This window comes from Triturus cristatus, chromosome 11 (genome assembly GCF_964204655.1).
Source record: "Triturus cristatus chromosome 11, aTriCri1.1, whole genome shotgun sequence".
Taxonomy (NCBI): Eukaryota; Metazoa; Chordata; class Amphibia; order Caudata; family Salamandridae; genus Triturus; species Triturus cristatus.
Genome location: NC_140594.1, coordinates 143,843,409 through 143,857,599, shown reverse-complemented (window position 1 = coordinate 143,857,599; position 14,191 = coordinate 143,843,409). Strand labels below are relative to the sequence as shown.

The 14,191-nt window shown below is 43.1% G+C and overlaps 1 protein-coding gene across 4 annotated transcripts in view; it reads right to left on the bottom strand.

The window, feature by feature from the left end:
- CCDC92 (coiled-coil domain containing 92) overlaps positions 1 to 14,191 on the bottom strand; it is a 372,010-nt gene that overhangs the window by 184,603 nt on the left and 173,216 nt on the right. For all 4 annotated transcript variants that reach the window (XM_085633890.1, XM_085633894.1, XM_085633892.1 and 1 more), the window contains exon 2: positions 13,001 to 13,147. In XM_085633890.1, coding sequence (XP_085490016.1) covers positions 13,001 to 13,130 — 130 coding nt within the window. In that variant the 5' untranslated portion in view covers positions 13,131 to 13,147. The remainder of the gene's footprint in view (positions 1 to 13,000; positions 13,148 to 14,191) is intronic.

Here is a 14,191-nt window from a genome sequence, read left to right as displayed (position 1 = left end):
AGAGTAAGGGCTGGTGATGAGTGGAAAACGGCTTTCAAAACCAGATATGGCCTCTTTGAATATTCCGTCATGCCGTTTGGACTATGCAATGCCCCAGCGGCATTCCAATTTTTAAAAAATGATATTCTACGAGAATACCTAGATAGGTTCGTCATCGTGTAAATTGATGACATTCTCATATATTCACCATCTCATGAATCTCATGAACAACATGTGTCAATCATCTTGAATCTCCTACTAATCAATGGTTTATATTGTAAACTTAGTAAGCGCGTTTTTCATGTTTCCCAGGTTGAGTTCCTTGGCGTTATCTTGACACCCGGGGGTTTCCAAATGGCAGAACGAAAAATTCAAGCTGTTCTAAATTGGCCCAGCCCTAAATCTGTCCGAGATGTCCAGTGTTTTTTTGGGCTTTGCAAATTTTTATAGACGATTCATTAGCCATTTTTCTCATTTGATAACACCAATCTCACAGCTATTATGGAAAAATGTTCCATTTATTTGGAGTCCAGAAGCTCAAAAGTCTTTTGAGCAACTTAAAATGGCTTTCACGTCTGCCCCCGTTCTAGTCCATTCTAATCCTGAACAACCCTACATCGTTGAAGCAGATGCCTCTGACTCAGCTTTGGGAGCAATTCTTTCGCAAAGAAATATAACCAATGGACAATTACATCCAGTAGCAGTTATGTCAAAGAAACTATCCCCAGCTGAAAAAAACTATACGATTGCAGAAAAAGAACTATTGGCAATTAATACTGCCTTTTCTGAATGGCGACACCATCTGCTAGGAGCACGACATACCATCACCGTCTTTACAGACCACCGCAATTTACAATTCATGAAAACAGCTCGTACTTTAACTCCTCGCCAAATGCGATGGATGTTGTTCTTTTCGGAGTATGATTTTGTGGTCACTTTTCGTCCTGGGTCAGACAATAGAAAGGCCGATGCCCTTACTCGTCAAGATTGTTCTCAAATTCCACTCACTGAAAAACCACAGGCCATTATCCATCCTGATAAGTTCTTTGCCTTATATCCACCGAAGATTTTCTAGATTCAGTTCGAGACAATTTCCCTGTTCACATTTGGAAAACTTGGGTCAAACAAGAAGCCAATCGACAAATTATTCAAGATTTGCCCTTTCATTAAAAAGCTTTGTTCGTACCCACGGAACAATTACAGAAAAAGGTGTTTGAATGGCATCACATGCATCCTTGTTCTGGACACCCTGGCAGAGTAAAAACCATCAAAGCCATTCAACGTAACTTTTGGTGGCCACATCTAACTCAAGACATTTCTAAATGGGTTGCTGATTGTGAAACATGTGCTCGAAATAAAAGCGATCATGCAAAAATCAAGGGGCTTTTAATGCCCTTGCCTACACCACAAAGACCTTGGGAACATTGTTCAATTGATTTTATAACAGACTTACCAACAGATCAAGGTCATACATGTATCTTAGTTGTCATCGACAGTTTCTCAAAAATGGGACACTTCATTGCATGTAAGAAACTACCAACATCTAGTGAGTTGGCTACTTTGCTTTTGTTTCACGTGGTTCGACTCCATGGATTCCCAAAGAAGATAATTTCGGACCATGGCCCTCAATTTTCTGCTACTTTCTGGTCTCAATGGTGTCGGGCTTTGAACATTACTCCTGCCCTCTCCACAAGTCATCATCCTCAAACAGATGGGCAAACTGACAGATTAAATCAGACTCTGAAACAATATCTTCGTTGTTACATTACAAGCTCAAAAGACTCTTGGGTTAACCTACTCTGGTTGGCTGAAATCGCATACAATGCAGCCCATCACACATCACTACAGACCTCTCCATTTTATGCTACTTATGGTTTTCATCCAACTTATTTACCTGTGACTTTACCCAAAGAACAAGAGTTAGTACCTTCCATTTCAGCAGGAATCAAACAAATTCAAAGAGTGCATGCCAGTGTGAGTCAACACTTAACGTCCGCCAAAAATCGATACAAAACTTCCGCAGACAAACATCGACAACCAGGCCCGATATATAAAAGCGGTGACAAAGTATGGCTCTCTACTAAAAACATCAACTTTAAGCATAAACAGGCTTTCCACCCAAAGTTCATTGGGCCATACAAAGTACTGAGACAGATCAATCCAGTGACATACAAATTACATTTGCCTCCTCAATTGAAAATACACCCTGTGTTTCATACGTCTTTATTGAAACCAGCCCCTCAAACATGTTCTTTGCAACCTGGCCCTTTGTTAGTAAATGGTCAGGAAGAATTTGAAATACGACGCATTTTAGATTCCCGCAGGCGGGGTTCTAAGTTGTGGTACCTTGTATCTTGGAAAGGTTATGGTCCTGACCATGACTCCTGGGAACCTGCTGATAACGTACATGCACCACGCACGCCTGGTACGTCGTTTTCATGACTCCTTCCCTTCAAAACCTGCCCCTAGAGACCGCTTGGGAGGGGGAAGTACTGTCATGATTTTGGGTTGCGGCTCTAGGGGCTTTGCCACCTGCTCACGAATGTCGCAACAATTGTGTGGGAAGATGCATAGCATTAAACCTTTGGCTCGCTTTTGGTGGCAATGTTCTCATGCACATTAATGTTTAGACAGAACATATATTTATGTTTTTGTTATTCTAATTATGTCACTGTATGCGTAAAGCGTTATTCAGATCATGCCATTGTGCGCGATCACTGTATGCGTTAAGCATTATTCAAATCATGCCATTGCGCGCGTTTACGATTGATATCTATATGCGCATAAGTCTTCTCTATCTATGTTATGTTTGATCTATGTATTCGTAATGCTTCATGTTGAATCAGGACTATTTATGAGGCCGCTTTAAGAAATATGAAAACACTAGTGTTACACGCTGTATTGTAAATGAAGGAATCTGGTGTTTATTTTCCAACGCGTGTATGCGTTATCCCGTTTCACACGCACGCGTTCATTTCCATAGGGTGTGGCAATGCTATAAAAGGACACCACACCCAAACCAACGTGCTTATTATTTTTGCCGATTCGAGGAGAGCAGCGTAACCAGGTATCGCGGACATCGTTGGGGAGCCGACTTTCAAGGCAGCAAGTTAGAAAACGAGAAGCAGTCCTCTTAAGGCAAGCAGTTGTTAGAAAACTCCGCAGTCTTCTGAATCAGGGTAAGATACACTAACATTCAGATTTTGGAAGGCTTTCTTGAACGGGATTTCTTTATGGACGAAACTCAATGGATTCAGAGATCGGATTACAAGATATTATTGAACTCGGTGTTCAGAGACTTTTAATTGGATTCCCTTCCCGGGAAGGGAATAAAAGATTATTGTCGAACAGTGTGTTCTCTTTCAGAGAAAGTGTACAAAGTTGCTTGGCCGGACCTGCACCATTTTTTTTTAAACATTATCTAGAGTATGAAAAAGACAATAATGGTATGCTAATGATTTAATTATCCTAAAACATAAGAACTGTATGAAAGAACTTACAAGGGTGCTAAGGTTAATGATAATTAATCATTGCAAATTTCTTTTTGCATCTCATTGCATATAGTGATTCTACAGCAAGGATAGAAAGGTAATGATTTCTTCTGAATCGTAGTCCGAAAAAAAACGTAACACATTAGAGAAAAGCTGTTATGTAGTGGTTCACGTTTTGTGTTTCCTTTACAGATCTCCTCCCCTGCTGTTCCCTTCCCAAAACCCTTTCCCCCACCTGGCCACTCTAATCCTCTCTGTCATTACGACAAAACAGAGTTGGAGCTGCCTGGAGGTGGACCTTTCTGACATTGAGCAAGTTCTGATGAATCTGCGTCCTGACATTAGTTGTGGGTAATTGTAGTTGCTGTTTTGTGTAGGTTTTAGGGGAAGCTAGTTGTGGGAGAACATGAAATGGACTCCACACTGTGTGGAACCTGAACATGGTATGCGTACACAGGTTGCCAAAGAAATAATGAGAACAACTTAGTAGATTGGCGAAATGCCGTGGCAGCCATAACTGAGATGACCTCCCAGAAACGGGCCAAGTTGTGCGGTTCCGCGCTCGTGCAAATTTCACACAATATATGATGAGGGCTCACCTCTGGCACTGAGCGCCTTGTAGCCGTATATTTGGGATCCCAGATCTAGAGCGCGTCTGCTCTCGATCACGATTGTTGCGCATCCACAGGGCATCGACATGAAACACCCATGAGGATGCGCGATCCCAATTCTGCCCTCCGCTCCTCATGCAGGGTGCTCAGCAAGAGGGCCTCGGGGGTACAAACAGCCTCCGCCGAATGAGGAAGATGACCGGATCCACCAATGTGCTTGGTCACTGTCAATGTGTCGGTAGTCAATGAGCCAGGCCTGAGCTCCTAAACCAAGACCTGACTTAGGCACCGCCTGCCTACAGGGGCACGCAGCCAGCAAAAGAGGCTCCGGTCACGTCAGGCAATGGCGGGTCTAGTTCTCCTCCCGATCTGCAGTCGCTCGACCCTGTCGGAGAGAGGATGCGGATTGCGCCCAGGGACGGGACTGCTGCAGTAGGTGCAACGGATCTCGGGGTCGGAGTCGTCGTAGCCCTCCGCTGCTCGCTGGCTTCAGACCTCTCATTCCCTCCAGCCCGAGATGAGGTAAGATATCTGGGCCAAGAAAAAGAGAAATAATGATGTGATTGTTCCAGGCGAAGTCGCTTCTTGTTCCTCCGCAAGTTCGGTCCAGTTGACGCTGGGGCTAAGCAGGGATATTACAGATAGCGGTACCCAGCCAGCGAAGCTCTCCTTGTGAGGCTCCACACCAGTCCGCCATCTTGGATTCTTGGAATAATGGTATTGACCAGATCCAGAGGCATCCTAGAGGTGGCAAGAGGGAATTAACCTTACGGAGACGAGAAGCCTTTTGGATTCTCAGACTACGCAGTATTGAGACAGGGCTCAATCTGGATCAGAGCTCCATTATTTCTTGGGGAGATAGATGTATGTTTGGCTCACATGCATGACATGTAAGATAGCGGGGGGTGATGTGCAGATCACCATCACCTTAACTGTACACTGGTGAATAGTAATATTATTATTATGTCTATTATTAAAAATGTTGGTTTGCCTTTGTTTCATCAACAAGTTCAAGGAGGTCTTATAATCGGATGTAGTGTTCCTGCTTATGAAGAAATTTTAGTAATTGTACCGTTAATTACCGGACAGGTTTGAGATGTGAATTGTTGGAGCAAATATGATATCTGCAAGCCTTCCTGGAGGTGGAGAAACGCAATATATGTGCAATACAGCCAAAATGGGTTTGTTTATCTTTTAATTCGAACAACAGGAAGGATATACTGCTAACAAGAAATGTTGGTGGATAGATATTGATGTCTTCAGGAGAACACCGATAACATGAGATTTATATAGATTTTTTTTAACCAAATTTGTTATTATAGCTACTTTTTGTCTTCAGAGCACTGTTTTGTGAGTAGGAGCGTTTACACTTTTTTAACACATGAAAAGCTGGCCCTCGCAGAGAGTCTTATTTACGTCAAGTCTGTAAGGCATGATAATGAGGTTGTGATTACCTTGTCCTGTATAATGGTTACCCTTCGGAAGTGCCAGCCTGCTTAAGGGAGTTTGATATATATATCTGGGGCCATCAGAGTAAGTTTCAAGATGGCGACCGTGTGGAAGGACAGAGTTTGTCCTCTTTCTAGGACTACTGCTCCCGGAAACTGGGGAGGTATATTAGTGCGGGAAGATGACTTCTCCGTGTCTCGTACTCAAAGACATGGCAGTATAACGCATGGATGGATCAAGCGGTAAGATTTTGCGGATTGTGGTAGGACTCTAATGATTACAGATGCGTGGCCCTACACTTGTGAGGGGATTCGCTTAGTTTATAATGGGTCATGGCAGTAAAATGTGTTATCACGCCGCTAAGTGATAAGACTGTGTAGATTACGGTAGCACTTAAAAGATTGCACATGCGCGGACCTGCACTTGTGAATGGATTTGTTTTGATTTTTATTGTGGCATGGCGATGTAAACTTTTGGATATTTGTTTAAATGTAGACTGTGGCTTATAGTGGGAAGTCGGTATATCAAGTCTTTCTTTTAGCATTTCAGGCTTGCATATTGGATCGAATTGAAGATGCGAAACTTGTTTGGAGACGGAATAATAGAATCTGGCAACGGATTTCGTTTTTTGGTCTAATGTAGGATGGATTTATCACCACATGAGAAGTAGGTGTTCATGGTTTTAGAATTGGTGTCTTATTATGAAAGAGGAAAGCAAGCATATTCATGACATGATCATCCTGATTATACTTCTATGTTTATTCTCATTTTTACATAGATTCTTACAGGAGATATTGGAGGTACCTTAGGAATTTCCGGATTTGCATGCCTTTTGGTTTTGACTGTTTTGTTTTCGATTCACTTTTCCGCTTCCCTTTCAATATTCTGGCCACAATTTAGTATTTTGCTACATTCTTTAGTGTTTTTTCTGACGTTTCCACACATTTTCACTTGTGTGTTGCGCGCTCACATAATCTTTCTAACTATGCTTAGGATTTTCCCCTCTAGATTTTCGCTTATATCGGCTTTTTTCCATCACCTGGATGCTGAGAGTATAAAAGACACTGTGGCAACATATTTACCAGAAAATATCAAATGTATTGTCACTAAATCTTGACTACTTCACAGAACGTTGGATTCACTCTGTGCATGTGTGTATACACAAACATTTCTTCATGGGGATACTTTTAATGATGCTACATGCACACCAGTTTCTGTATGGTGTCACAATGGCCATTCTTTATTTTGTTTATTCAGCCTTGAGAAAGTCGTAGGACGAATTCCCAATGTTTGCGACGAAACAGGTGTTGGCTGACAAGGAACTTTATGTAATAACAGAAGAAAAAGAATAATGGAAAAAGGAGCAAAGAAAGAAAGATCACAAACACGGTTTTCAATATGTGCACAATATTGTGTGTTATTTGTTTTTACCTTACATTTGTGTGCTGAGGATTGTGTTTATATAGCTGCTCTCCTCCACTCCTCATCCAAAGGACAAAGCTCCAGGCACAGCCAGTGGCAGCCTGAAAGGTGCTTCACAAACTTCTACCCAACACAGAGGCCAGCAGTTCCGTGGACGAGGCTTCAAGGGTCAAGCCAGAAATGCCTCTGGCAATGGTGAGTGTACTCCCTTCTGCCCACCTAAAGGTATGGGGCGGTATGGCCCAGTGTCTCCCAGCTTGGTCCTCTATCACCTCAGACGCTTTGGTATGGTACACAGTGCAGGAGGTCCAAGTAGAGTTCTACGGTGTTCCCCAGCATGGCTCCCAGCCTCGCCCCATTTGTTTCTTCCAACAAGCCGCCACACTTTTTGACACGAAGGTCAATGCCCTCTAGCAGAAAGGGGCCATTCGCCGATCGGGTACATATCCTAATGGGTTCCTCAGCAACCTCTTTTGGGTAGACAAGATCAGCAGCGGGCAGCGGCCAGTGATCAATCTCAGGGAGTTCAACGAGTGGCTGGTTTCTCGCCACTTCAAGATGGAGGGCATCCACCTCCTCAGGGATGTTTTGCTCCCATTGGACTGGATGGTGCATCTAGATCTGAAGGATGCTTACTTGACAGTCCTGGTCTTTCCTTCCCACCATCAGTTTCTCCATTTTGCCTAGCAAGCCCAGGGATTCGAGTGTCTCACCATTCTGTTTGGCCTGTTGTCATCCCATGGTGCTGCACGAAGGTTTTCAAACTGGCAATAGAATATCTTTGGGCACAGGAGATAAGGCTCATTGTCTACCTAGATGACACTTTGCTCCTAGCTCAGTGTCCCCAGGAGCTCGCCCTTCAGTTCCAGATGGCAGTAGACCTCTTACAGGGCCTGGGATTCGTTATCAATGAAAATAAATCACTTTCCTAGGTTAGGTAATCGATTCTACCATGGCCTCTTTGAATCTTTCATCTTGGAAGAAGTCAAAGATTCGGCACAAGTTGCGTCAAAACTCTGCCAAGCCTCACTCTACTCTCAGGCAGCTTGTGCACCGGGTGGGCCTCCTCTCTTAGTCTAGTCAAGCAATTTGTCCAGGCCCTCTTCAGTACAGAGCCCTCTAGTGCCTCAAGGCTCACCATCTCCGCAAAGGTCTCACATATTCGCAGTTGGTTCCTTTATTGGATGAGGCGAGAGTGGAAATCAATTGGTGGCTTTCCCACATGGAGGCATGGAACAGGAGAGCGATCTTTGACACTCTTGCCATATTTAGGATTCGAGTATGTGAAAGCTAGACTTCCAAGTTTTCCTATGGCTCTCGGACAGGGAGCCTGTATTCGATCGACCTGTTTGCGTCCCGTCTCTACCTCCAACTGCCCCAGTTTTTCAGCTGGAGGTTGGACCCACTAGCAGTGGCAGCAGACGTGTTTCTCCAGGATTGGAGCCAGGAGACAGGCTATGCGCTACACCCTTTTTCAATGATCACCAGAGCATCAGCCCAGGTGCCTCATCAGAAGGTAGAGGTGGTCATGATAACACCCTTGTGGAGGTCTCAAGTGTGGTTTCTGGTTCTTCTGGAACTTTCCTGGGATTCTCCAATCCAACTCCCCCTCTTTCCTCACATTCTGACCTCACCCTGCACCGGTGGTGACGGAGAGTTCTCTGCGACTCATGGCCTGGAGGATTACATGCGACAACAGACGTTACCAGGGCTTTTGTGACATGCAGAATTCTCCCTTTCTAAGGCCTGGTCAGACAGCACAACCAAGTGATACTGGTCAGTCTGGACCAGATGGATATGTTGGGATTTGCAAAGGGTGTGGATCCTGTGGGCGCTGATGTAGGTCAGATTTTTCTGTCCAGCCCTGCTGAAGAGGGACTAGCCAGTAGCTCCATAAATACATTTAGATACGCCAACTCGGCGGAACATGTCCAGATAGAAGGCCTTCCAGTGGGGGATCATCCTTTTGTTTACCGGTTACTTAGGGGATTAGACTCTCCCTTCCTCTAGAATCTCATTATGTGGCGTTTTGGGATGTCAATGAAGTCCTAAACCTTTTTCTATCCTGGCAACTGAATACGTTTTTATCCTGGCAAGAACATTCAGCCAAGTTGGCAAGGCTCCTGTGTCTGGTCTCATGTAGATGGGTTTAAGATGTAATAGCTCTTGACCTTCCAGGCAGGGTGATCTCCCCGGATGGGGTTTCATTTACAGTAAGTAGGCGGACTAAATCTAACACCCGCATAATATCTTACCGAGCCTTCTGGGATGTACCCAAGCTGTGTGTGGTCCAATGTTATAGGGCTTATGAAGACATAACAGAAGAAGTCAGGGGCTCTGGGCAAAAGACAACTCCTAATTGCATTAAGGAAGCCGTACAAGGCGGTGTCTTGCCCTATTATAGCCCGCTGGGTAAGGTGGGTGATGCAAGAAGCTGGTTTTGACACCAAAATGTTTGGGGCGCATTCAGTGAGAGGGGCAAGGGCCTCGAAGGCTTTCTGCGTGAGAGCTGGTTTGGAGGACATAATGTCTGCAGCTGATTGGTCCTCAGATTTTACCTTCAAGAGGTTTTATTTTAAGCCGGTACTGGAGGTGGCTCAGTTGGCAGTGAGCATGCATTGAATTAGCAGAATCTTCGCCTCCTGTCCTCATATAGAATGAAAATTTGCCTAGCTTTAGTAAAGGTAAGTTTCAATTATATTAAGTACATAGAGGCGACAGATTTGCTCAGGATTGCCATTTATGGGTTTCCTCTCTTTCTAGGAAATGATGGATAGAAACAGAACACATGATGATTTATGTGGAGTGATTCACATGAAGAAAGAGGGAGTCCTGAGAAGGATGGTGCACTATGTTGGGACCAGACTCTGTAGTTTAGATGATGGACTTAATATGTTGCCCTAAAGTTTGTGGGAACAGACGTTTTTTTTCCTGATGTTACGAAAATACCTGCTATTTGAGGGATATTTTAATAAAGCGAAGAAAGAATAGCATAATCCTCACCTAATAGAACTGAAACTTACTTTCTCCGCCACAGTAAATCACACACATGCGTAGAAAATGAATATGCGATGTTACATCACATGCGATACATTGCATGCCATTACAACACAGTTATTACAACGACCACGTTGTTACATCGCATACCATTACAACGCAAATCGTTACAAATCCAACACCTTCTGCCCCCTACAGCAAGTCGATGTAACGACCGCGTTGTAATGGCATGCGATTTATCACATGCGATGTAAAGGATGTCTCTCGTAGGAAATGGATGTTACAAGGTGTAGTTTGCTTCAAAAGTTTGTGAACTCTCACATACATATACACCCACAAACATAAACATTTGCAGGCATTCACAAACTGAAATCTGAGGTTTTCACATTCTGGGAAAGTTAATCCAGCCAATGGCTTCCAGTAAAGGAATCCCCTTCAGATGTGCTGGGGGGTACAGAGAAAAATGTTTTGCTTAAGGAAACAAAAAGAAAGCCACCATTCTAGCTTGTGCGTTCCTCAATCCTATGTGTGTTCTGCACACAGAGGATAGACAGCTTTAAAAAAATGTCACGTCAGGTGCATTAATGTGCCTGAAAACTTGCACATGCTTGTGGGGGCGCAAGTTATAGTTAGCTCAGTAAAAAATAACTGGTGAATTTCAGAGGATTTTTTCTTTTTAAACATTCGTTTTTATCTTATTTCAGAGCCTAACTATAATGTTATTTTAACTTTTGCTTTTTTCAGTGCATTTCTGGAGGGGTTTTTTAACGTAAGCTAAGATATTACTTACCATATCTACCTAAAACTTCACTTAAAAATTAATTTTTTCAGCAAATTTCTAGGGTGTTTTTAATGTCAGGGAAGATGTTATTACCATACCTAATTGTAACATCAGTTTAACTTTTGATTTTTTTAATGATTATATATAAATATTACATAGTGGTGGTCGCCACTAGGTATTTATAGTTAGGTCTGTTTTTCCAGAGAAAGAGTGTTTTTTTGGTTTGCTAATAACTCTGGCCCGTTTAATAAACCTTCACAAAACTTTCCCAAGAAAAAGTTCATCCACCTCAGCTGCTTCCTGGAAAGTTTTGGGGTGATCCGTCAAGCTGGGGACGAAAAAAAGGGAGTCCCAAAATGCAAAATCCCCATGCATTTTCTAACGCTACAGCACAAATTGCTGAACAGAATTATTCTAAATTTGGTAGGAAGCTAGATCTTGGTCCGCAGATTGTGGTTTTCTGTGATGTGGTGTAAATCCGTACAATAGTTTTTACGGAATTAAGGTTAAAAAATAATTGCATATTTGGATGGTTGGATCCGCGAAAGTCTTGAGAGACTCTCCCGGGATCGCCAATTCAAAAACAGAGCGTGAAAAAAGAGGGGCTGGGCCACATTTATATAGCTGACGCCCCAGGGAGCTCAATCCCGGGCCTGAATATATAAAGGGGGGATGGCTGTGTGGCCCCCTCCTCGCACCTCCAGAGGCTTCTGGAGCACATCCCAGGAACTGAAATTTGTTTATATGGGGAGGGGGGTACACATTGCTCTTTAAACGGGTATACCATTAGAGCTATGAAAGTAAGTGCAAAATAGCTCACAACAATATGAAGAGTCTTTACTGTTATCATACAAATAACCTCTATAGGTAAAGCAAGCTGGTGTTCTTTGCAACATTGACCCTATACCATACAGCTCATGAGTAGCCGAGTTCATGTTGACTATGAACCACAGATGAAAGGGTAACCTGACCTGCACACAGTGATCAGTCTGTATACAACTGATAAGGGAAAATCAAGTTCCTTCAGATATTCAAGCCCTGTTACATAACGAATTAACCCTGGGCGTAGTTTGCGCAGTAGCGCTACGCGTAGCTACGCGAAGTGCACTTCGCAAGCTACGCGTAGCTACGCGTAGCTACCCGAGCTACGTAGTGCACTGTGCAAAATGCTGTTCGTACTGATTGTACAGTGCCAGATGCATGTCCGCACTGTGCAATCATTGCAAACCACATCTTGCACAGTGCAAGCGGTTGTTTTCTGCCGCTCAAGTAGATTTGTACTCGAGCAGCAGCTTTCTCAACGCGGACTGGTAGTTTCTCATCGCGAGTGGTCGTGAGCATACGTGACCACTCGCAATGAGAAACCTGACCTCCCCGCGTTGAGAATCTCGCCGGGAGGTTTAGTTTCCACGCTCGCGAACGGCAACTTGATGTTGCTGATCGCGAACGCGGAAAAAGTCTTGCCGGGATGTTATGTTGCTAAATATGCCCGCTACGCGTTTTTGCACTGTGCTACGTGCAATTCGCGTAGCACGTAGTTGCGCAAACTACGCAAAATATTCGAGCGTAGCGTAGTCCTACGCCCAGGGTTATAACTAATGCCCTACTATGGAAACTCTTTACCTGTATCAAACACCTGACAGTCACTGAACCTACATTGAGAAATGAAGTGGATATGAGGAGAAAAGTGGGTACTGTTAACAGTGTTTAATCTATGGAGAGAGTTTACTCTGTACCTCACTGTTTGCAGACAGTGAGACTCTCATGAGAAATATAACAGATTAATAAAAAGTATCTACTAAGCACAGTATACATGCTATGCAAAACTTGTTCAAGGTGCGGCTATTCACTTAAAATAACCAAGGTCTGAAGGTGCTAAAGATCATACTACCTGCAGCCTTAAAACTGTAGCGCAAACTTTACAGATAGATCATGTTCTGAAGCAAAACAAGCACATGTACATAGATAGGTTAGTACCTGGTGCACAAACTCTTGTATGTTAAGTAGAAATTGTCATGATGAGACAGTTCTGTCTAATAACTCAAGGCTGCTTACTTAGTATGCAGTAATTCTCATAAACGTAAGTGCAGGAGAGAGAATTACAGATGATGCATGACATCGCCCTGTACTCAGATGGATCTGCGGTGTGCTGCATCTTCAGGCGTTGCTGCCTGGGGTGGGGGTGTTGAGGCGGGTGTATATGTATATATAAATAAATATCCATAATAGGCGAAGGTACTATCAACATTTTATATATTTTTCCACAGTACCTGTACAGTGCTGTTGAAGTCGTCGGATCTCAGAGTGCAAGCCTTTCAGTGTGTTGGCGTGTTCCTGCTGGAGAAACAACAAGTTTTTCTGTGCGCTGTGTAAACGATTTTCCAGGTTTGAGGCTGCCATGATCTCATCCAACTAATCTAGTATTGAAAGACAATAAAGAGATACACATCAATTACACTGAAGGCAGAGGCAGCAGTACAGCTCTTTCCTAAGCAAAACATTTTGGTGTTTTCAAAATATATATGTTTAGCTTTCGAATGAATGCTAACGAACAAAAGATTTTTCAATCGATTGCTTAATGCTTTGCGAAATTACATTTCTTACAACAAAAAGCCATTTGGTTAGTTGTAATTTGCTAAACTAAGCTATATATGGGTTGTCGTAGCTACACTTTGAGGCACGAACTAGACAAATTTGAGTTATTAACATGAGGCAGATATTGTCTTATCAATAATTTGAGGATGTAGAGAAATTTCAAATATTAGCCTGATGTTTATGTATTATATACAGTTATATACAGCAATTTTCCAATACCTACAGATCAAACTTTGATTTCTGCTTTGAACATCAAAAATATCCTATTGCACAGGGTATTCTACATGGTTCCAGAAGGGCCAGAACCTTGTCACACATTGAGGATAGTCATGAAAGATAAAATCTACACACAAGGATGCTGCATAGAAATCATCTGCATTGTCAATAGATATCCTGAAGAATAGCCACTGACCGGGCCATCCAGGATCTACACTGGATATCACTGCGTACCACTGGTATACATAAATTAAAAGATCTCAGTGACTTATGTTGAGCAAAATAGTTCATAGTCATCTTTGTCGTGCTGCAGTTACAATTGCAGTGCATTCATTTAAGGAGTGGGCAGTGAGCAAGTTTCACAAATCAAATGGGTAATGGGCACTGGTGGCACAACTATACCTATGGAATGAACTAGATGGCAGGCTAGTTTACTGAGAGTTGACAAGTACAGACAGATTCTATCATAAACCCCACTCAAATGCAATACACAAGAAAAAACACAAATGTAATAGCGTCAAACAAGTGGCACTCAGTAACGGTCCATTCATGCACACTGTAAGCTCAGCAGAATTACTCTTGTACACATGGTTGGACAGGTGTTGAACAATGGCTGAACACAGACCAGAAGAAAGGTATGTCACAGCCAA